The sequence below is a fragment of the Hippocampus guttulatus genome, chromosome 2, assembly GCF_054856545.1.
Source record: "Hippocampus guttulatus isolate MCC_2025c chromosome 2, RoL_Hgut_1.0, whole genome shotgun sequence".
NCBI lineage: Eukaryota > Metazoa > Chordata > Actinopteri > Syngnathiformes > Syngnathidae > Hippocampus > Hippocampus guttulatus.
The window spans coordinates 6,747,418-6,770,991 of record NC_141262.1 but is presented as its reverse complement, the minus strand read 5'-3'; the positions used below and the strand labels follow the sequence as shown (position 1 = coordinate 6,770,991).

Genomic DNA, 23,574 nt, shown 5'->3' with positions numbered 1-23,574 from the left:
ACACAATCACACATATCACTTTTTAATAAAAGAAGCAAGCTAGTTTTTACGTTAACTCCCTGTAACCCAGGATTTGTGAGATTTGTTGGAGATTTATTTTGACCCGTGGAATTATATTAACGTGGATATTGTTACGGGGCTCACAGTTAGAACATCTTGTGCCTCCTAGACATGCACTACAGGCCTCACGATTCGCAAAAGAGGAGCCATGAAAAGCTGTGATGTCATTTTAACCTTTTCTCTCCAGCGGTGACAACTTTGTACTTTTATTTGCCATTTTTGACATCTTTTTCAGGCTCAAGCAGTTTTTCACCCCAATATTTATCTAGCTACTTTTAAACTTTATTTGGTAACTCAGACGTGAAAACTAATTTTCATGACAATAAATCATTTCTGGGCGGCCCGGTAGTCCAGTGGTTAGCACGTCGACTTCACAGTGCAGAGGTACCGGGTTCGATTCCAGCTCCGGCCTCCCTGTGTGGAGTTTGCATGTTCTCCCCGGGCCTGCGTGGGTTTTCTCCGGGTACTCCGGTTTCCTCCCACATTCCAAAAACATGCATGGCAGGCTGTTTGAACGCTCTAAATTGTCCCTAGGTGTGAATGTGAGCGTGGATGGTTGTTCGTTTCTGTGTGCCCTGCGATTGGCTGGCAACCGATTCAGGGTGTCCCCCGCCTACTGCCCGAAGACAGCTGGGATAGGCTCCTGCACCCCCCGCGACCCTAGTGAGGATCAGGCGGTTCGGAAAATGGATGGATGGATGGATAAATCATTTCTTTGGAAGCAAAAAGAAAAAAAAAACAAGGGCCTGTCCACCTCGCTTCAAAAGTGCAATGAGTCACGTTTCAAGTGGGGTTTTTTGGGGTTTTTTTACAAAACCTTTAAAAACATTTGATTTCGAGTACAATTGTAACCAACAATGATAATACTAGGGATGTTTCAATGAGAGTTTTTCGAGTTTTCCGATTCCAATTACCCATGAGTGAAATCGGCCGATACCGATTGAGATACTGATGACGTGGATTAGGTGCACACTTTTTCAATTTCAGAGCTGCTCAATCCCGATTAAATAATAATCGATGAATCTGTCAATGTTTTTCGCTTAATTGATTAATCCGATAAAAAAAATAAAAATAAGATTCTATCCAAATCCCCATCATTTTATCGTATCAAAACGGGACATTATTTCTAACTGACAGTGCAGAAAATGTATAAACATCGATTATGATTCAGTTTTGGTTTCGTCTGTCACATGTGCAGAGTTAACGCAAGGCTGGTCTCCACTTGGCTGCTGGCCGCAAAGTAGGAATCCCGGGTGCTGTGTTTTTTCAATCAGCAATTAAAGGCACTGATCGACCTGCCGATCACATCCTTTCGCACGGATATCGGCCAATCGTGATTAATGGCTGCTCATTACATCACCACTTGATAATATTGCACACAATCCTAATATTACTAAAGCATTCACCTACTCTGCATGAAAATTAAACTCAAGTCAAGCGAAAAGTCTCCAATATTAGTTGTGAACACATGCATTTCTCTGGTCGCTCGTTTGCAATATCTACCGCATGTATAAATAGTTGAGCAACACAGTTCAAATCTGATAAATATAGATAGAGTATGAATACACAGTATATAAAATATAAATTCAACAAACCTATTACTGTATGTCTTGTGTTTATCTCACTGTTACAAATAACAGCAAGTGATAATTAATTTATTCATTCTGTCTGATCTCTCTGCTCGACTCCACAGGACGAGGAGATGTTGCGGGAGAGATTCTATTTCCGTGGTTACGGCTTGGGCCACTGCCTGCAGTCCAAAGACGGCACCGCCGTGGAGGGGCCCACCGTTTTCGGCCCATCGCCTCCCGTGACGGTGCACGACGGCGAGTTCCTCCACAAGCGCTTCGTGGACCGGGCCAAGCGCATCGACACCATCTCCAGAGCTGTCTTCCCGTTGAGCTTCCTCATCTTCAACATCTTCTACTGGGTCACCTACAAAGTGCTGCGACACGAGGACATCCATGCCAATTTGTAAAGAGCTTCCACCTTTCTACAGACTTTGCCGGAGCAGGAGCGTTCCTCTTGGAATTGGGACTGAAAGCTAAACCCAAGAGCATCTCTGGGCGCTCGAGAGTGTTCAAAGCCAAAAGAAAAAAATGGAACCGACTGGCTTCAGGATGAAGTTTTTGCCTCTGGTTCGATTACGCCGGCGGATCCTTGCCGGTGATGTCACCGAGTGAGGACCGGTGAGACTTGAGTTTCGACACTTTGTGTCTCTGAATGTTTTCCAAAATTCAAACAGCGGTGGCTTTTTCTACACTTTTTGTTCAACAGGCAAGGGTGTCTGAAAAGGGGCTTTCATATTTTCAAGTATTCTGTAAGTGGCGACTTTACCGCCTTGTAATGACATTATCTATAGATATATTGACAGTGTAGAAATTGTAAAATAATTTTAAAAACATTGTTGCCAAAACCGCACAAAGCACAAATAGATTTTCATTTTTAGTCGAAATAAAATGCTTTTTTTTTGTCTGACAGGATGATTGAATTCCTTTTAAATCAAATAAATTAATTCATCCATCACAATCGCACTTATATACAGTGAATTACCACATATCTGTCTTTTGGCATTTGCAAATTCACAATTTTTTTGAAGCTATCCTCTTTTATTTGCCCAAAACTTAACTTATTCTCTGTTTTAAGTGTTTTCTGCCATCTTTGTACTAAGGAACTGTGTTGAAGGGAGTTGAGGAGTTGCATTTGGACTAAAGTGGTGGTTTGCTGCCATCTTAAGTCCAAGTAATGATGGTGAAGTGGATTGAGGATCTTCCTTTAGACAAAAGTTGTGTTTTGCTGCCTTCTTGGAATCTCCAGGAAATTATAAGCCCACTTCCATGCAGATTTTTGGTATTTGTGGCAGCACTTGTTCCGTATCTCCCATGAATAGCTGGGGTCGACTGTAGTTCAATTTCCACTTGCGATCAGGTCCAATTTTCACTTCAGTGATCATTTTGTGAAGAATTTTGTCAATTGTTTGGAATTGATTAAAAATGGAGTGAACAACTTGGTTGTTCATGATTCAGTTGTGAAGAGACATGTAAAAAAAAAATGTTGACATTTCAGTGTTCATTATTTCAAAAACCCACCATTGATTTCAATAAAATGCAAAAAATAAATAATAAGTTCTATCACATCAGGGTCATTTTTACTCTTTCATGTAATTGTAGGTGAAGTATTTGCTAATTATATTGCATAGGATGTGCCTCCCTGACAGGAGGCTGCCATGTTTCGCCCACAATTTGTGCTACAGAGACTCGAAGGAGACAAACTAGTTCCTCAACGTGATGACTAAAGCATGTGGAACCAAAGTCATGCAGTTGCTCTGTCACTTGAGCGACGACTCAAAGTCGTTTGGAATGACATTTTGCTTGCACCTCTGCTGAAGAAATGCAAGCTCACTACGAGCTTGCAAACAGTGGTCTCTCTGATGCTTTGTCGTGCGCGTGCTTCAAAATGCATGCACTTTGAGCTTAGTTTGTTGCGTTCTATTAGTTTACCACTAGATGGCACTAAATTCGACACTGTGTACTTTTCACTCATTTTCTGTCTGGAGAAGTACGACATTGACGTTCACTCTCTGTTCTTACTGGTCACCAGAATGTTAACAGCAAGTGAATTTAGTGTATACACCAGCAAGTGAAACAGCGCCGTAAAAAAAAAAAAAATCCGTGCTAAACTGAAGAACTACTTGGTGTTTTTTATCGCGACAAAGTCAACGTTATTGGACAAACCCGATTAGTTCATTTCACACCAGTTTTCAATGAGAACCGTATCGAGAAGGTGGTATCAAAACAGCAAATCACACCACACAATCGCAGCTAACTGAAGTTTGATTAAAAGGGGGCCCAAAGGGTCGTACTGTGAACGCGCCCAGAGTTTCTTTCCAATTACCGGCAGATCCCGTGAGCTGCAAATGCAAGTTAAAGAGTGAAAGCTCAAACCTGAAATATTATGCGCAGGATAAATAAATCATTGTTTGATACTCATTGCAAGGCATTGCGCCGATCATTGTTGTCCAAAGGGATTTTGGACATATTTACAGGCAAAATTGCTTCAGGGTTGTCAGATGACTTTTTTTAATGGGAAAATCAAAGTGCTGTTTCATCGACTGATGACTTTGAAATGGGCTTGATGTTCCCCAGCCAATGAAAATGAATTCAAAAGAGGCACCCCGAGTCCAGAGTCCTTCTGTCCTGAGCTTCCTCGTGTTTGTGTGTGCTCTTCCTTTTCAAACAAGATGAAATCACAGCCTTTTTGCTCGATTTAAACTTTTGTGTGAGGGGATGAAGAGGCTCTGAAGCTCTCAAATCAACATACCGCATTTCCACAAATAATTACTCAATGCCTCCTTTAAATAGATGCCTCCTCCCCTGCCGACGAGGGAGGGGGGGGCAGGATATGTAATTACCTGAGTTCAGAGACGCTATTCAACCTTAAAGATTAGTTGCTGTGCTATAGAATCCCCATCCGCAGTTGAGTAAATATTTGCAGAAATACGGAACTTGCTGAGAGGTACCCTACGGGCTTGCCCCTTTAAAGGACTGTCTGATGGGCCATTGGCACCAGGCTCGAAATCAACACCTTGCGAAGGAGGATACTACTGATCTCCTTATCTTCAATGAAGCCGAAGAGGGTTGAAATTAACTCCAAAGATAACGCCCTATTGGAAGTGGTGACTTCATCTCCGCCAACATCGAAAATGCCACCGATAAGATCAACTGACTTCATTATATTGTGCATTACAGTCTCACATCCAAAAGCGCAAACAGAAAGGAATGCCTTTGAAACAATCCCTTTTAATACAGCCACATATTGCCTTCAAAGTCACGGGATGGTCCGGCTTCAGTCATGATGACCATACGAGTGCATTGGTGACAACATAAGAAGCTTTTCTAAATCCACCATCTTACCATGACCGCTTTTGCGGGCCCCTTGATTTGCGACCCATCGCTTTTGCTGGAAATCAGCATATCCTGTCAGATCTTATATATCGCCGGATGACTGATGGATTCCAATAACCCAGGACCTTGGCATTCGCTTGCTAAATTACCCACAACCTCTTGAGACTGTGATGACTTAAATAAGTTCCATCTGATGCATGATTCCCCAAAGGAAGGGTGGACCCAAATGAAAATATTAACAATGTATTGTTACAGGCTCTGGTATTATAAGCTCTGTCTGACACTTCCCTCAAGTCCGAAGTGGACAACATGCATACACATCAATTGGGCCTAACGTTTCTGGCCCGTGGGGTCATTTGCATTGCAATTCTAAAACTAAATTCGAAAGAGGAATTGTTCTAAAAATGTTTCGTCTACAAATGCTCATCATAAATAATAATACAAAAGCACCCTCAAGGGGAAAGAGTTCTGCAACCCTTGCTTTAAGTCATCTAATTTGTCAGACGTCCATCTATGGGTCGTTGTGTCCAAACCGTGTCCTTGTCCTGTCCCTGGAGGCTAATCAGCAAAAGCCTCCTTCCCTCAGACTCCCATCGGAACATCAATGTGATGCCAGAGCCCAAAGCCGCCTTTAAGTCTTCCCGATCGATAGTGCTTACTCTCCCATGCACATCAGCAGATAAAATCAAGTTTTTCGGGGATCGTATCGTTGCGTGACGTTTTTAAGTGCAATGTCACATGTTTTGATCGAGCCGTTATGTATCCCTGCTCCCCCTGCGAATTCTTCTCTCATCCATTCATGGGCTCTTGAAGATACAAAGGTGTCTCAGCTATTTTAATAATGGGCCATAACAGATGCTGTGGTGAGCATTTCATTACAAAACACATAGACCAGAGAATTCCACACATCAATGTATCGCGAATGTCATTGATGTAAACAGGCTATGAAAATTTTTGCGAAAGCGGAATAAAACTACAACCTGAACCATAGCAGTTATTTTTGGAATAGTGTCTAAAAACAGTGTTGTTGCTGCTCGTATGTGGAAAACTACAATATGTTTTAGTCGAGATTATGGTTTTTTTCTGTTCTTTATTTCATCCTAAATATTGGAAAACAACAGTATAAATTCTTTTGATCTGACACGCTAAGAAATGTTTTTATTGTTTTGCACAAAAATGAAAAAGTAAAAAGAATCTTGTGTTTTAATTAAGCAGAAACATGACTGCACCCCTACCTTGTCAAACAAAGGCACCATACGCCAATGAAACGGATTGATCAATTGTTCACGGCACACCGGCAAAAGTCACACATTAAGAAATGATCAACCAGTGGCCTGTCATTCATATTACGTTTAACGCCATTTTTGCAGGACTGAATAAGGATTGTTTTGACAAGCTGGTTGCCTGTATGAAAACCTAAAGGAAAAATAGTAGCATCTTGACAAGGTTTTTGTCCCCGAAACGCCGTATTCTTGTCAAAACATATTGGCTACAACCCTACCCATCACCGCCGACACCAAGAACACTGTGACCATTGTTGAAAAACAGTTCCTTGTTAAAAGATTGTGGACATTCCCAATGCCAAATTTACAACAACAACAACAACAACAAAAAAAAACGTTTTTTTGAGAACGTGTCAAACCAAAATCGTGTCAAAATCTGTATTAATCCTGCGGATTAACACAGGGAGTCCTTCCTTCCCCCGAAAAAAAAAAAAACATCAATGGACAAGAACCAGATGCACTGGAAGCTTTCAAGAGGAAATTCCAAATTTCAAGCATCACTGAAAAACTCATCCTTGTGTAAACTGATTGAGAAAGTAATCCATACGTGGATTCCTTTCTGCTAATCCTTTGCTGTGCTACAAACTTTTTTTTTTTCCCCCAAAATGGCGCCCGAGTAGGCAGCCTTCGGCAAGTGCTCTTCAAGAGCCTTGCTTTTTTTTGTTTTGTTTTTGTCTTTTTGTTTTGTCACATGTTGTTTGTTGTTTCATCGTGTGGACCTGATATGGACTGTTTTCAGCGTTTTTTGGCCACGACATTTCGTCAAAGGAGAAGTATCTGTGCTTGGTGGTTGCGCCTTCTCGGCAGCACGCCTGTTCCAGCACAGATTGTGATTGGGAGGAATGTCGGCGCCATTGACTGTCGGTGCTGGACAGACCTGGGGCGCTTGTGTTTTTTGCACCTGTAATGGACAGCATTTTTCACAACCCCGTTTTGTTCAGTGGAGATGTCGGCGCTGTTGGACAGTCGGCGTTGGTGCGGCTGGATGGATGGCTGCTGAAGTTGAGGATGAGGAGAGAGGAGCGTTGGCGCAGAGCGCCGATGCGTATTTGGAACCGAGAGTCGCCGCTTGGAATTGAAATGGATTTCCATGGGACAGGAGAAGTGAACCAATCTCTTTTTTCGTCAATGGATGCTACAGCTTCTTGTTGACTTGGAAACTTAGCTTGTAGCCGACGTGTGCACATTTTGAGCATGAAGTCTCTGATCCACTGGTTAAAGGACACTTTGATTCTCTCCTCTTTCATCTCAAACTGCTTCAAACAACAAAGCGTGTGACGGAAAAGTGGTTAGGACTGCACGACTGTCCGTGTTTTGTGTTATGTGTTGTGTTTATTATTTTACTTTATGTTAACTGTTTTGTTAAGCGCTTTGTTACAGCTACCGCTGTTGTGAAAGCGCTATATAAATCAGCATGTATTGTATTGTATTGTAAACTGTTGAGGAGACTGCATCGAGGTTTTTTTTGTGGTTATTTGTTTTGTTTTGTTTTTTGAAGGGGGTGGCTGCGTACCAACCGAAGGAACCAGGAATTGCAAGATTCAAATCCCTTTCGCTACTATGAATGAATGTGAACGGGCACGCCTTTCATTACATTTTCACTCTTAGCTTGGTTGTAGAATCAATCAGGTGCAGCATCAAAAAAAAGAATGCTCATAGGCCCCCTCTGTACGTATATATTCAATGCACTTAACTTTAAAGCCACAATTGTATCTACAAATTGAGAGTGGTTAACAAATTCAATGTTGGAGTGTGTAGCAAATTTGCAAAATCACGACAGTCATTTACCATTAGCATGCTAGCGCTAACGCTCTTTACATCTGGATGGTGGTGTGTCTTCTGTTTGTGTTTGCTGCCCTGCTGGCAGCCAGGCCGGTTCGTTCACTACTGTGCCTTGACTTATGATTGCACGATGGGACGGCTTTCTCAAGTTACAAGCCACCGCTTGGTTGATTGATCTATTTTTGCTGTGTGTTGCTAACTAACAATGAAGAAGGCTGCAACTGAATTCATGGATAATGAATTCTTATTACAACACAGTATTGCTTCCTTCTTGACATGCTTGACACTGTTCTGCCGGCTCCCAAGCATCATCTCTTGCTGCTATTTCAGTCAACACAGGCTTTTCTCCACCTGTCTGTCTCCCCTGTCCATCACACATGCCAGTCGCAGTGAGCCGAATGCCCACGAGAGCCGTCTTCTCGGCTCGACGCTCCGACTCGGCGCCGCGGCTCGGCTGGTGGAGACGAGCCAGCAGGGGATTAATGGGTTCCCCCAGGAGACAACGCCGACACGTATGACTGCATGCGTACGTGCGTGCTGTGTGCCGGATGTTGAACAATGACTAATTCTTCTCCAAAACTGCGAGAACCCCCTCCTGTAGAGCTTACCTAGCCTGTGTTTTTGCACCTCCGATTTCACGCCGTCTCCCGGCTGAGTTAACTCAAGTTAAAAACAGCAAAATGCGCAGAAAAGATTTCTTCATCAATTTTCGGGTTGTCCGAGGAGGGATGGATCAGTCACAGCAGGACTTTTGAAGATACTTGGTGGATGTTCTACCTCTCACCGCAGGAGCGTCTTTGTTTCTGACAGCAGAATTCTGGCTTGTACTTACATTTCAGAGTACTGTATTAAAAAAAAAATTTAAAAAAAGAAAAGGTTTTCATATCATGGCTGGAAAAACAACTACAGTTGATACAAAAAGTCAACACGTTCCTGTTCAAATGATATTTTTTGGGATGTAAAAACAAGACAAACAATCATAATTTAAAAACTTTTACCACCAAAACTTGTAGAACTCTGAAGAAAATGACATTTTCCCAACAATGGATTTAAAAAAAACTTGTTTGCACAAGTATGCACACCCTGTTAAAACTGGAGATGAAGAAATGTTATTTATATATATATTTCATACACAGGGCAACTCAATGTGTTTCACACAACCAGAAACACAAGACATAAAAGCTTTTTGTAAAAAAGACATTCAAAGGTAAAGCAAAGAAAACATAAGTGGCTTCCTGAAAATTATTATTTACTTTAAAGCATAGATTGAAAACCGTTCAACTTTTACAACCAAGTTTTGCAGACATTTAAAAACAAAGTAAAGAAATAAAACGTGACGTTCTGAAATTACCAACAGGGAAATAGATTTAAAATGTTTAAAAGAAATTATTCACGAGGGGAAAAAAGTGCAGCTTTGACCTGGATTCACCGGCAAAAGCATTTCCACCTGAAAATGACTTCTGTTGGTGGTTTATGCAATTTGGGTGCAGCATAACAGCAACATGAAGCTTCACCATGTTTGCTTTGATGAACCCAAAATAATGTTTATCTCCTCTAATTGCCTTTGGATATTTATTTATTTTTGCTTTCTCCGAAAAAGTCTGTAGAGTAAAAAAAGTTTTTGTGCGACCACTGACTGTTAACTGTTCATAATTTCCGCCACCTTGACAGGTTTACAGGTCACACAAAACAGCCCATGCAATACAACACCACCAGACACATGCACTTGGAAAAATCTCCACCTTTAATTTACATCCAAAGTAGCCTTTTTGAATCAAAGTCTGACATCTGAAATTGACATATTTATGCACAAAAGTTAGCCATCAGACTTGTAATCTTGGCGGAACCTCCATTCATTTGGAATAAAAAAATACATACCAGAAGAGTTGTTTCCTTTTTAAGAAGGGTGACACAAGCTGTGACAGTCAAAAAGGTCAGTCGGCGCTAATTAAAAGAGGGCCAGCGTTAAAAAAAGTCTCTTGTTCAAATGTCACTTTTCCCCGAGAAAGCCGAAGACAGCATGATAATGAATTGTGATGCTTTGTAAGGTTAGCTGCTCTATCTTGTGCTTTTTTTTTTTTTTTACTAGCTAGGTCAAAAACAAAGCTGAACCTGTAGGACCCTGTCAGTCCGCTTCCTCGACTTCTTTCTCACATTAAATTAGTTTCAAAACGACTCTGTTTCACCTCTCAGACACAAGAGCTGCTAAAAAAAATACAACCGTTTAGTCCTGTCGGGGCTTTCTTGTCTCACGGGCTGTTCTTTCATGTATTAGCATGCTGAAATTTACGTGAAGGTTCGAAAGAAAACAAAAGCAATTGACCCAATGCACAGCACATCCCAACGGCCTTCTTCTTTTGTTTCGAAACTAAAGCAACAATACAGTCTTGTCTAGTATTGTGGCATGACCAATATGCGAAAGGCTGGTTGAGTTCTTGATCAGCAATCTGCCATTCTTGTTGTTGACCCTCATGTGCTGAGATGGGTGAAGCTACAGCCTGAAGCGAGCAGAAAATGATGAACTATTTTTTTTGTGGACGGGGGGGCGGGGGGGGGCAGAGAACCTCTTTGATGGCAGGATATTTTTGTTCTGTACATTCCTGTTGAGAACAGGATGAATCCACGCTCACTACAATTGCACGACAGTAAGATTGTAGCAGTCGCAGCGCATAGCATTAGGGCAGTTCTGCTTTGAAATCAGGGACAAAGTCACAACGACTTTCTCTGTCAGCTGAGCGGTGACCAAAGAGAGACGCTCTGACATTTGACTTGAAGTTATCTGAAGCCTCTTGATTTGGCTGTCGGATATACACTGTGATCGAACAGTCATCTCGTTTAAAAGAAAAAGAAAAACAGGATTCAAAACCATGAGGAATGTTTTCCTTGTTGAATGTTTTGAGCCCTGAAAATCACTGACAGGAACCCATGCCAAAGTCAAGTCTGACTCATGATGCAGGACTACAGTCCTGGGGACCACAATCAGTGGGACGATAGTTGTGGGGGGATTCAATCGTTACGACTAAAATTGAGACTAACATTTGGGGACTACCACCGACATGCAGCGGACTGCAGTCATTAGAATGAAATAATTGGGCCTCTAATTTTTGGCACTACAATAACTGAGATCACTATTGTCAAGTCACCCATTTTCTACACTGTTTATTTGGGTCATTGTCGGTGAGATTCTATCCTGGCCGACTTTGGGCAAGAAGCAGGCTAGACAGTTTGGAGGTCACTTAAGTCATTCACTCCCAAAGACGTTTTTAAACGTCTTTTCAGACTTGGTCTAGAATTGGCTGGTACTGAATGAGTTAATAGGCAATGGTCATGAGTATTACAAAAATAATTGGGTTCATCTTCATTAGAACTGCAGCCATGGGCACGTCAGTGTTGGCAGTGTTGTTGATAAATAATGTAACTACAGTGATGAGTACTGCAGACATTGGGAAGAAAAATGATCGGACAGCGGAGTACTGCGGTCATTAGGGCGACCATCACAGGCACTACAATCCTTGGAACTTCATTTACGTACTCAAAACAGGACGACACTAAAGTTGACTGGAATCATGACGGTTTTCGTCTTTACAAAAGGAATACGATCATGGAGACTGTCGTCATCAGAATAGAGAATCACAAATTGTGGCCGCTGAGAGTCAGCAGTCTGTTTTCAAAGCTCTGACTCACTTTGTCTTTTATCTCTTTGGTTCTTTCTCCTTGATTGCATTTTTCTCCCATGAACTTTTTCTTTTTTAAATATCCTTTTTATCTCTAACATGGAGCCACCCGTCATTCCCTCAGCAAAGAATGCATTCCTGAAGAAATATGGAATGGGATGAGAGCTGACGCTAAAGTGAAGTCAAGTTAAATGACAAAAAAGAGTTAGACAAGAGACTTGAGCCATTTCTTCCATTTTATTCTGGGAATGTGAGTGCCAACAAAACCAATGAGCTAATGTCTGATAGAATAGTGGACTTGTCATCCTTGGCGCTATCACGAAATTACAATTTCAGCATTCCTTTGCCCTCTTTACTGGTCAGTGCAGATTTTTAAAAAAAACATTTTACTTCATACATTTTCTCCACAATACAGTAGTTATTTTGTATTGTTATAAACTCCAGTGGCCCTTGACATATATTTTAAAATACCAGTAACATTGTATATTTTTATGCATATCAAGAATGTGATATACTGTTGTTCATTCGGGGCCATTTGCACTAAATTCCAGATTCAATGCTTTTCTTTTCATGAGCTCAACCTAATTATTCATTTGCCACCGGCTTCAAGTGTAACCGAGTAATGAGCAGAGGCCCTCAGGTCTGTAAACAGTGGGGCGTACGTGTAGAGCAACATGGAATTGCTATCATGGGATCTGGGATGCCTAGTTACCATGGTGATGCAGGTCATAAAATGCTGCATCTTTGACTTTTTTTTTTGGTGCATGAAAGCCTTTTGAAATTCATAAAGAAGCCCCCTTTTATTGCTGACATACACACGTGCTTTTTTTTTCTATTAAGGTCAAATGAGATGTCAACGCATATAAACAGAGCACTCGGTGTTAAAAATCGAAAGGGTAGGGGATGAAAAGAGAAATGGATAACCTGCTCCCCTGCTGGGCTATTTTATGACTTTCATCTCTGAACATGGCAATGACATGATGCAATCTATGAGGTAAGGAGCAGCAGCGCAACATTATTTGTTTTCATCCGAAAAAGAGAAAAGTTTCATCTAAATTAAACATATACCATACAGTAGAACCTCCAAACGCACCAAAAGGTTCTCATCTGCAACCAAAGTTAATAGTTACCAAAAACTAATAAAGTAACAAGAACTCACATGGAAAAAATACATTTTCATTCACAAAATAAAATAAATGTGAGAGTACGTTGCAATAACAACTAAATGAAACTACTTTTCACGTTTATAAAACGGACTAAAGCGATTTCAGGGTTTATTAAATGTATTTGTTAATTGTTTCTCAACTCAACTCAACTGTATTTATGGAGCACTTTAAAACAACCATCGCTGTATGCAAAATGCTGTGCATGGAGCAAATATCATACATACAACAATAAAACAACAAATTCATAACAAAGACGGTAGAAAGCACCAAACAGTAAGACGAAGATCAAATCTGAATGATGCCGTGTCAAATGCCATAGAATACAAATGAGTTTTGAGACGAGTATGGCCGTACGGAAGAAGGAAGGTTGAACATTTGGGAATTGTAGTTTGTTTTATGACAAAATAATGACCTTTTCTAATACCAAAACTGATAAAAACTAAACCAAAAGTAAGCTTTTTTTTTTATTCTAAATGATTAAAAACTGACAAACACACTCTAAATACCAAAGGTAATTTAAAGAGCAAATGTCAAAACAAAATAAATACGAACCATAATGACAAATCCCAGACTATCACAACCCTGTACGTAACGGTAAATATCAAGAGACTTCAGCTTAGTAAACGTCTGTGCATGACATTGGCACATAAATGACAAGATCTCCCTTTGTTGTAGTCGGACCCGCATGTGACGTGGGCGATTGGAGACCGCCTTGCGCCCACGGCCACTCCAATCAATCAGAGAGATTGGCCCACATTGTTGTCATTCATATGAATGAAACTGATGACATCCACCACATACGTCTGGCGCACCAAATTTGTCCGGCTGTGCCTCGAACAGATACACTACAATCACACCAAAATTAAGTCTACTCCAGTGTACTTCTTGCACAAAAGGCAGCTGGATTGATTCCAGCTCACCCGCCAATCTAATGAGGAAAAAAAAATGGATGGAGCTTCATATTGTCAGGTGATGTATTTACAGAAGAGCAACTTTTGCATCCGTCATGACAGATCACAAAAGTGCAAAGCTTCTTCAAAAATGTGCCGACAAGCGATCCGTGGCGTCCCCTTCAAGAAAAGGGAAGGCGATGGATGGCCGTCAGAGTCCTTAGGGCAGACAAAGCAAAGTAATCTGTCACCACTCTCAATTAACAGCAGTGCTGTGTGGTTACAAAAAAAGCTCAACAGATCGGTTGCTTGTTTGTTTGTTTTTACAAGCACAAAATAACACATCCAAAAGATGCATCCATCCATCCATCATGCAGAGGCCAGTGTGTCAAATTGAAATCTGACATTTAGAACCTCTGCGCCTTCACTCACTGGATCTCATATGAACTATAGCAAGTGACAAATGGTTTGCATCAGGCCTGTCCCTGGTGGAGGCCTCTGGTCATGCGACATTTTGCTGAAATGTCACGTTTGGTATTCTTTTGCATCTCGTCAGAGAGGATGTACAATAATGTATTGACACATGAGGCTTTGTGGACGACTACACATGTGTAAAAAGAATCTTGTGGCGTTTACATGCAATTAAAAAACGTTTCGGTGGCGGGCACCAAGTTCTTGTTTTTTAACAGTGGCAGGCAAGGTGCTGCGTTTTGGACACTGGCCTTCGCTTAGCCCCTCCCCCATTCTCGTTGACGAATCTACAAACCCAATTCCAATGAAGTCCGGACGTTGTGTTATAAATAAAAACAGAAAACAATGTGTTCCAAATTATGTTCAATCTTTATTTAATTTAAATACACTACGTGACAAGATATTTAACGTTCAAACTGATAAAGTTGTTTGAGCAAATAATCATTAACTTTGAATTTTATGGCTGCAACATTTTCCCAAAAAAGCTGGCCATGTTTACCATTGTGTTACATCACCTTTTCTTTTAACAACATTCAGTAAGCGTGTGGGAACTGAGGACACAAATTGTTGAAGCTATGTAGGTGGAATTCTTCCTCACTCTTGATTGATGTACAGATTCGGCTGTTTAATAGTCAGGGATCTCTCGTCGTATTTTGCGCTTCATAATGCGTCACACATATTCATTGGGAGACAAGTCTGGATTGCAGGCATGCCAGTCTGTAACTGACACTCTTTTACTATGAATCTGATGGTACTATGATTCAGATTAGTCAATAAATAAATACAGTAATAAATAACACTCAAATGAGTGGAAGCAGCAGAGCCAATACACACACCATAAAATGAAGAAACATCTTGGGAATCGATTACCAGTAATTTCATGTAAATTTTAAATGTAGGTTCGTGATTTTGCTGTTTTGAGGCCAACAGAGAAGGCTTTGACGGCCCTCACAGCAAGACACTGATATATATATTTTTAATTGTCCTCAGCAATAAACTCTTTATTTAGTAATAAAATCAATTCATCGCCCTATTTTGATGACAAACATGGTGACTTATTGTCACTTTAGTCACATATTGAGCAGCCAGAACAGAGGATTTGTGTTTCATTTACAGTTACAGTTATCACGCCATTTTTCATCTTTTTCATCAGTCACACTCTGGCGTCAGGTGAGAGTTTGTGTTGACTTGAAAATAGTGTTAGTTTTTTAAAATAATTGAATCCGGCGCGCCAGCAACAATTACCATACAATTAAAGCAGCAGCTCTCTTGTTGCTTTCGCAGAAAAACGGCAGCGCCGCCTTGCAAAACGCATCTAATGCGTATGTGTGCGCGCGTGCGTGCGAGAGAGACAGTTTCACTTGATATCGCGTCCTCAATTCATCTGATTTCATAGCACGACGTCAAATTAACAAACCAACCCGGATATCATGCAACGTCTGTGATGAACAAGTATTTTGTTTGTGGGTCGTCTACAACGTATCAGAAATCAGAAACACGACCAGTTTTCCTGGTGTTGGTTTTCAGTGGGATAGAACAGATGCCATTTCAATGGGGAACGTGTATTTGAAATGTAAGTGAACTGAAATAAAATGAGTTGCAAGCTTGACCAATGGACAAATTAAACACACGTAGCAAAGATACAACATCACTCGTGTAAGTGTTTTTGGTGTCGTGGATTCCATGCTTCCTGGTTGAAAGTGTCGGTGAAATTTTATTGGATATTTCAACACAAGCTTCAACTTCATTGGGTAAGATTTGTGTCGGGTGGAGAAATCCCACAACTAGGAAGTAGTAACAGTAGTAAACAAGGGTAGCCGGCTCATGTAATGCTATGCAGGAGAAATAAAAATTAAACATGTCCTTGACAGCCGGTGTGTGGATGCTGTTTTTTGTGGGTTTATGTGGCCGCACCAAACCTCTCGACAACGGCCTGGCGAGGACCCCCACGATGGGTTGGCTGCACTGGGAGAGGTTCATGTGTAACACCAACTGCGACGCCGATCCGGATAACTGCATAAGGTGAGGTACAAGTCTTGAAGTAAGGCCGAGGAAAATAAATATTGATATTATTATGGATGGTTGTTTGTCTCTGTGTGCCCTGCGATTGGCTGGCAACTGATTCAGGGTGTCCCCCGCCTACTGCCCGGAGATGGCTGGGATAGGCTCCAGCACCCCCCGCGACCCTAGTGAGGATCAAGCGGTTCGGAAAATGGATGGATGGATTATGGATGTATTTTTAAAGGCAACCTGCAATTATCACAAAATGAAAACGATGTTTCCGCCCGGTTTCGAACCGGGGACCTTTCGCGTGTGAGGCGAACGTGATAACCACTACACTACGGAAACCCGAAGTGATATGTTACAAAATGTAATCATGATTACAAACAGTCAGCGCATAAATGCTCATGAAATATTCCAATTGGGAGGCTCGGGTATACGCGACATTAGTAAGCATAAAGGGGGGGGGGGGGGGGGGGATTCGATACGTCGCAGAATTCTGCCGAGCGCTCGATAATCCAAGCCGGGAAAATGGATTCATACCCCACCTATTTCGGATCACTTGGAGCTCCACACACGAAAGATTCCAGGATCGAAACCGGCCGGAAACAACTTTTCGTGACAAATATTCAGTGAGGTATCCTTATAATTACCCTGAATGAGTTTTTGTATGTTAGTTTCCGTAGTGTAGTGGTTATCACGTTCGCCTCACACGCGAAAGGTCCCCGGTTCGAAACCGGGCGGAAACACATTTTCCAAATCTTTGGTGGGAGATTTCTTTTAATTTCCTGTAACAGTATATCGCACGACAGTTTCCGTAGTGTAGTGGTTATCACGTTCGCCTCACACGCGAAAGGTCCCCGGTTCGAAACCGGGCGGAAACAAGAGTTTCATTTTGTGACAAACTTTCACCTATAATTCCCCGAACAATGACATGGTGAGGTTCCATTCAACAAAACAAACAACACTGGAAAACCAAACAGATAATCACAATTTCCGCACAATTTCATTTTGTGTGAACTATGGGCTTATTTAGTTTAACACAAAACTACAGTATTCTGTTGTATGAAGTTCAATATGTTAAATTTGTCATCTAGTGGAAGAGAAATTTGCCCTTTTGTTGTGCCTGTCACAATACGTTGCTGGTATAGGGAGATTACGAAAAATACATTTGGAGCGTTTGGGGTTGGCAAAAAACTCAAAAAATGAATCACACTCAGCGTGGTTGCGGGCCTCGTGCTGCTTACAGGTGTTCTAAAATGTTTTTTTTTTTTAAATTCTAGTGAACGTCTGTACATGCTGATGGCAGACGTCATGGCGGCAGAGGGCTGGAGGGAAGCCGGCTACCAGTACGTCTGCATTGACGACTGCTGGATGAGTCAAAGTCGAGACGCCGGGGGCCGCCTGCAAGCGGACCCCCGCAGGTTCCCGGGGGGCATCAAAAAACTGGCCGACTATGTGAGTGCTTTGTTTACAAAAGAGCGAGGTGAATGTTTTTCATGAACTATAAGTGTGGTGCATTTAGGACTGCTTTGAGAGATCTACGTATAATTGTTATTGCAACACTGCCCTCTCCTGGAGACGGTTCATCTGAAATGAAAGGCTTTGGTTCCAGGTGCACTCCAAGGGTCTTAAGTTGGGCATTTACGCAGATGTTGGCACAAGCACTTGTGCCGGATACCCTGGCAGTCTGGCTCACTACGACACAGACGCCCAGACTTTTGCTGAGTGGGAAGTCGACCTGCTCAAGTTTGACGGCTGCTCCATGGACACCACTTTGCTTGAGGAAGGCAAGCACGTCGTCCTGTTATTTGCAACAAGAGTCCATTCTGTGATATACAAATCTAGGACATCGTTTTCTCTGGCCTTGTGTTCACTTGTGGGCCCAAATACAGTACAAGAAATAAAAATGTGAAGCGCCAAATCAATTTTTATTCAGTGGCGCTAAGTTGACTGTTTTTATCAGTCGAAGAGACAAATTGCAGTTCGGCCCAATTTGGAGCGACGTGGCCTTGTGGATGTGTAACAAATGTGAGGGCGGCACTGGAGTTTTGCTCCTATGGACAAAGGGAAATTGAATACCTTTGACTTGTGGGTTTTATGCAGTGTTTTCTTCAAGCTTAGTTATCTTCATATTCTTGTAGCAATTTATTTGTTAACCTCTATACAGTATATACATATACTGTATGTATAAGGATCATGCCAAACTTACATCACCTGCCTTGTGACAAGTCATTCTGCAATCTGATATTTAGTTGACGTTCATGCCCCAACTGTGAAAAGGACCGATTATTATAAAATGTTCCAAGTCCCCCCGCCCCCTGTATAAATGCCAGACCTGGGGAATGGGGCAGGTGTATAAAATACATTTATTTTAAACTTCCTATATTTCTCCCTTTGAAGGGAATAACTTGTCAGGGTCGACTTCATTGCCTGCATCTAAGGGGCAACTGCTTGAAAAAGACTGGATTTTTTTTTCAACCTCCCTCCGGCCTGCGCTGTTAAAGAGTAACATTTCAAAAAGGTGGGAAGATGACTGCTTTTCAAAGGCAGTTCTACATAGTCAACTGAATTTTCAGAAAATTATAGAGGCAGAAGAATAGATGGCATTTATTCACCTGTGCCTTTCGGAAAAAATTGAAAGTGCTATTGAAATTCCAGCATTGTGGAATTCTCTCAAATTTGTTTGCCCGGAGAGTACTTCAGATGTACAAGGTTTTGAGGGTTCACTGGACCCGCTTTCTGCAGCAGACTTAAGGAGTTCTTCGAGCGTTTTATCATTTGTTTCACTTTAGGCTATGTGAACATGTCCAAAGCACTGAACAGAACTGGAAGACCCATCCTATATTCCTGTGAGTGGCCTTTGTATGCGTGGCCTTCCCAAAAGGTAACGCCTGACCCCAAACATACCCATTCTGGACTTGGACCACCAAGACATGGTTCAGGTTGAATCCTTTTTGTGACCCCACCAGCCTAACTACAACACCATTGCAGAGACGTGCAACCAGTGGCGCAATTTCGCAGACGTCTACGATTCATGGAGCAGCGTCAAGTCCATCTTGGACTGGACTGCTACTCACCAGGAGAATATTGTCCCCTCAGCTGGTCCCGGCGGATGGAATGACCCAGATATGGTATGACTATGTTTGCTTCAAGCCTACAGCTAATGTCCTAAGACGTGCGCTTGCCTCCAGCTGGTAATTGGGAACTTTGGCCTGAGTCGAGACCAGCAAGAGTCCCAAATGGCGCTATGGGCCATCATGGCGGCCCCGCTGCTCATGTCCAATGACCTGAGGTCCATCTGTCGCCACTCGAAGGAGCTGCTGCAGAACCGCCACATCATCGCCATTAGCCAGGACGAGCTGGGCAAGCAGGGATACCGCACAGCCAAGGTTTAAAGCCAACCTTTACCACCACATACAGTGGAATATTACATCATATTTAAGTTATGTGTTCCACAGGTGGACCATTTTGAGGTGTGGGAGAGACCTCTGTCTCAAGGCTGGCTTGCCATAGCAGTACTCAATACACTGGAGATAGGAGGCCCACGCAGGTTCTCCTTACAAGCATCTCCTGGCTGGAAGACATGCACACCACTTTGCAACATCACCCAGATTCTGCCCCAGTATGAGGAGGTCGGGGTTCAAATTGGATACCAGGTGTCAGTTAACCCTTCAGGCACCGCTCTGCTTGTCATCACGCCCATCAGCATTAAACAGCATGACCAAAGATTCCTTAAAATGCAGTGGTCTGAAAAACAGATGCTTCTCTAGACAAAATAATAATAATAAAACATTTTTTGATTATATTCGGTGCAGAGTTGAGATGATCTGCCATTTTCGGTGACCAACTTGTCAGTACAGTATAGCTTGCTGCACTGGTTTCCATAATGAGCATCACAATATTCACAGTGAAGGTGACTGAGAAGCAGTTTGGTTGATTTTAACACATTTATTGAAAATTGTGACAACTTGACCCAGAAGAGTGGCTCACAGCTTAGAACTGGATGACCTGGCCCTGTTGAGAGAACACAAGTATTGTCAGGAGGAGAAAACACAGCTGCTCGAATATGTCAATGGCAGATATATGGCTTTAAGATGGAGCAATGGAAAGCAAATGTTGAAATGCACAAATCACCCCACATCACATCTACATTTGTTTTGACCTTTGGTCAGTGAGGCATGACAAATGTGCTTTATGGTGCACCCTTATTGTTAAAACCTGAGTAATTCGGCTTTCAAATCCACCTTTTCTTGTTGCCTGTCCATGAACTTAAGAGCTTTTGTAATGTCATTGTACAAAGGTCAGCTTGATTTTAAGAAAGCACTAACTTGAAATATTCCTGACATTTGTTCAAACCATTGTGGCCACCGTTCAATGTCAATGGCAGATATACATTGAACACAAGTACCTCCAAAGTCAACCAAATGGTACCACCAATTGCACATTCAAATCCAAGTCATCCTGTTCCATCCATACTACATTTCAGAGTTCACGTCAGTACGATGGTCCATGTACTCTCACCACGTGCAAGGAATCAAAAAAAATTCGATCCAGCAAAAGCCAATAGAAGTAGAGCTCCTGTGTCTCCCCCTCTGAAGAGGATTGAAAAAGTAAAACGAAGAGACAGGCCTCTTTTTTTGTAGACAAGCATGTGCAAGCTGTGTAAAGACTGACACATTTTCATTTTGGCTCTGGGCACGAAAATACAGACTTAGTGCAACCACTGAACATGCACATTGGCACACGAAACGAGAGGCATCTGAGGCGAGGTATCACCAGTGCTTTCTTTGTTGGTGTGGCGCCTGCGTGATCATTTGCTTTATATGCGTACAGCGTGCATGGTCACAAAAATGAGGGTACATGCGATCAAATGCAGTGGGGTCCGTAGCCTCTGCAACGGGTGGACAACGATATTTACACCACATGTACCAATGTGCACCCTGTGGCCACGTGGACGTGAAAAGTAAGAACTGGCCTCAAGTGTTCACACTGGTGTAGAGACAGTTACCAAGACTTGCTCAAGAAACAGTGTCTTGTGACAGTCTTACCTTTCTCTTCTTGTCACCTCCCAACTCAAAGTGCTTGCATCGCTTGATGGCCAGCATCCTCTTGGATCTGCAGTTGGCCTCCATGCACTCGAGCCTCAGCACAATCTTCTTTGTTGTCTTAGCCTGGAAACGAGGTGAAGATAGTGTGTGTGGGTTCACACACGCACGGTAGACCTTTGCAACCAGGATGGTTGAACTCACCTTTTTACGGAAGATGGGCTTGGTCTGACCACCGTAGCCGCTCTGCTTCCTATCGTATCTCCTCTTACCTGCAGGACATTCACTCATTAATGACATAACTGTGGTCAAATCTAATGATCCAATCTCCTGGTCCCACTATCTCCTATCCAGTAACCTACACACCAGTATGTAAACTTAACAGGCACCAAGCCCCAATTTTTCCCCCAACATGGAGCGAAACAACCAATGAAAATGTTTGTTTGCACCACGCTTTTACCATCTATCTGTAATGGGTGCCAAACCACATATCTGATGTTTCATCAAGACTTGCAACACTTGAAGCAGATGGCATTGTATGTTGTAATAGCTTGAACTATGATTGAGCAGCGTCGACTTCACAGTGCAGAGGTACCGGGTTCAATTCCAGCTCCGGCCTCCCTGTGTGGAGTTTGCATGTTCTCCCCGGGCCTGCGTGGGTTTTCTCCGGGTACTCCGGTTTCCTCCCACATTCCAAAAACATGCATGGCAGGCTGATTGAACTCTCTAGAATTGTCCCTAGGTGTGAATGTGAGCGTGGATGGTTGTTTGTCTCTGTGTGCCCTGCGATTGGCTGGCAACCGATTCAGGGTGTCCCCCGCCTACTGCCCGAAGACAGCTGGGATAGGCTCCAGCATCCCCCGCGACCCTAGTGAGGATTAAGCGGTTCGGAAAATGGATGGATGGATGATTGAGCAGATGATTGACAGTTTCAATGAAATGAGCCTGGGCCCCCAAGCTACCGTCATATTTACTGTTTGTCATTAAACTGTTTTATATTCTTGGTGGAGAAGTGTTCATACAAGTATTTACTGTACTCATGACATTTCTATTGTATTAGCATAGGTTAGTGACAGACAAGGCCATGTTGGTGGCCTGTGCATTGTTTTGTTCGGGTGCTCAGCAAATACTAGAATACTGTAGTTAACTTGGAGTGTCAGCGTCCAAAATTTGTTAATTAACACGAGGTGAATGGCTGCAAAGATTACAGGTAGGAGAGGCAAAGTCTCATTTCACCCTGGACCTGCACCAATTTCAAATAAGGATGAGAAGAAGAATATTTGTCAATGAACATGCGATTGTGGCTTTCCAAGTCAGTTGAGCTGATCTCATCAATAAATTGTTCTCAAAACTTTCAAGGTAAAGTGACATTTAGAAACATTATAAAATGAATGTTACATATCGTAAATACAGCACATTTAACAGGTCCACGAGAGGAAAACCAATTGGAGTGGGGTCTACTGATGTCTGTATGTATGTATTAAATACATAGTCTGTATGTATGTATTAAATACATAGTATAAACCCAGCGCAAATTAACAGCCAATAAAACATTTACCCTGAGCATAGAGGGAATCCTTGCCCTTCTTGTACTGGGTGACTTTGTGGGGTTGGTGCTTCTTGCACTTCTTGCAGTAGGTCCTGCGGGTCTTCGGGACGTTCACCTGAGGACATAGCTCAACCGTCAGCAATATTAAACAACCAACGATACTCAAAATATACATATGGTGAACAAAATATTTAATCTTGAGAGAAGTCGTGCAAATCAAACCATTCGGGCACGTTGTTCAAACAGCTCGCAAATGGCGATTAATTATGAGCGCATGCTACAACTTAGCATTGAATTCGCAATACTACTCATGCGAACCCAACTTGTGTTGTTGATGACGCATAAATATCACTATACTCCGATAATTTGAATAGGACAATGTTTAACAACCGACAGGCCAGCCAAACGTGAAAATGGCTAGCGGCTAGCTAAGAAGGTAGCATCGGCAGAAGACCGGTTTTCCCCCAAAAAACTCATCATACGTGACAAATAGCGATATTGTTGCGAGAACAGAAACATTCCACGCTTCTGTGAAGTACCAAACAGCATCGATGACTTATTTAACTTGAGATTAATGTCGATTCTTTCAAGTGTATCCGGGTGTTGAGTGCATACCATGTTTGCGTCCCAATGCAGAGCAAAAGAGGAAGTCCGTAACCGGAAGCAGCCTTTTTCGTTCAGCTCTGCAGCCAATACCTACACTGCCCTCTAACGAAAATCCACACAGAGGAACAAACACACATACA

At 42.2% G+C, this 23,574-nt stretch overlaps 3 protein-coding genes and 3 non-coding genes across 7 annotated transcripts in view; 4 read left to right on the top strand and 2 right to left on the bottom strand.

The window, feature by feature from the left end:
* The window catches only part of glra4a (glycine receptor, alpha 4a), a 58,429-nt gene extending 55,250 nt beyond the window's left edge, over nt 1-3,179 (top strand). For both annotated transcript variants that reach the window (XM_086133305.1, XM_086133299.1), the window contains one exon: nt 1,754-3,179. In XM_086133305.1, the coding sequence (XP_085989431.1) occupies nt 1,754-2,038 (285 nt within the window). In that variant the 3' untranslated portion in view covers nt 2,039-3,179. The remainder of the gene's footprint in view (nt 1-1,753) is intronic.
* Nucleotides 3,180-16,009: 12,830 nt separating this feature from the next.
* Nucleotides 16,010-22,282, top strand: gla (galactosidase, alpha). The gene is made up of 7 exons (XM_086133192.1): nt 16,010-16,252; nt 17,515-17,689; nt 17,847-18,021; nt 19,027-19,118; nt 19,204-19,365; nt 19,426-19,623; nt 19,693-22,282. Exons 1-7 carry the CDS (start codon nt 16,089-16,091, stop codon nt 20,002-20,004), a joined length of 1,278 nt encoding a protein of 425 aa, XP_085989318.1. The 5' UTR covers nt 16,010-16,088; the 3' UTR covers nt 20,005-22,282.
* Nucleotides 16,507-16,579, bottom strand: trnav-cac (transfer RNA valine (anticodon CAC)). The gene has a single exon. It is a non-coding gene; the product is annotated as a tRNA-Val (tRNA).
* trnav-cac (transfer RNA valine (anticodon CAC)) lies at nt 16,908-16,980 on the top strand. The gene has a single exon. It is a non-coding gene; the product is annotated as a tRNA-Val (tRNA).
* Nucleotides 17,043-17,115, top strand: trnav-cac (transfer RNA valine (anticodon CAC)). Its single transcript has one exon. It is a non-coding gene; the product is annotated as a tRNA-Val (tRNA).
* On the bottom strand, nt 20,163-23,536 carry rpl36a (ribosomal protein L36A). The gene is made up of 5 exons (XM_086133275.1): nt 23,444-23,536; nt 22,838-22,943; nt 21,484-21,551; nt 21,283-21,405; nt 20,163-20,248 (listed from the first exon to the last, which is right to left on the bottom strand). Exons 1-5 carry the CDS (start codon nt 23,444-23,446, stop codon nt 20,228-20,230), a joined length of 321 nt encoding a protein of 106 aa, XP_085989401.1. The 5' UTR covers nt 23,447-23,536; the 3' UTR covers nt 20,163-20,227.
* Nucleotides 23,537-23,574: the final 38 nt, after the last annotated feature.

Bases quoted from the DNA above. Each gene is read 5' to 3' on its own strand.
- gla (XM_086133192.1), top strand. From the start codon at position 16,089: ATGTCCTTGACAGCCGGTGTGTGGATGCTGTTTTTTGTGGGTTTATGT. The intron at 16,253-17,514 runs GTGAGGTACAAG...TTTAAATTCTAG, and splicing joins GATCCGGATAACTGCATAAG to TGAACGTCTGTACATGCTGA. The intron at 17,690-17,846 runs GTGAGTGCTTTG...CTTTGGTTCCAG, and splicing joins TCAAAAAACTGGCCGACTAT to GTGCACTCCAAGGGTCTTAA.
- rpl36a (XM_086133275.1), bottom strand. The intron at 21,552-22,837 runs GTAAATGTTTTA...AATGTCCTGCAG, and splicing joins GGATTCCCTCTATGCTCAGG to GTAAGAGGAGATACGATAGG. The intron at 20,249-21,282 runs GTAAGACTGTCA...TTCTCTCAACAG, and splicing joins GAGGTGACAAGAAGAGAAAG to GGCCAGGTCATCCAGTTCTA.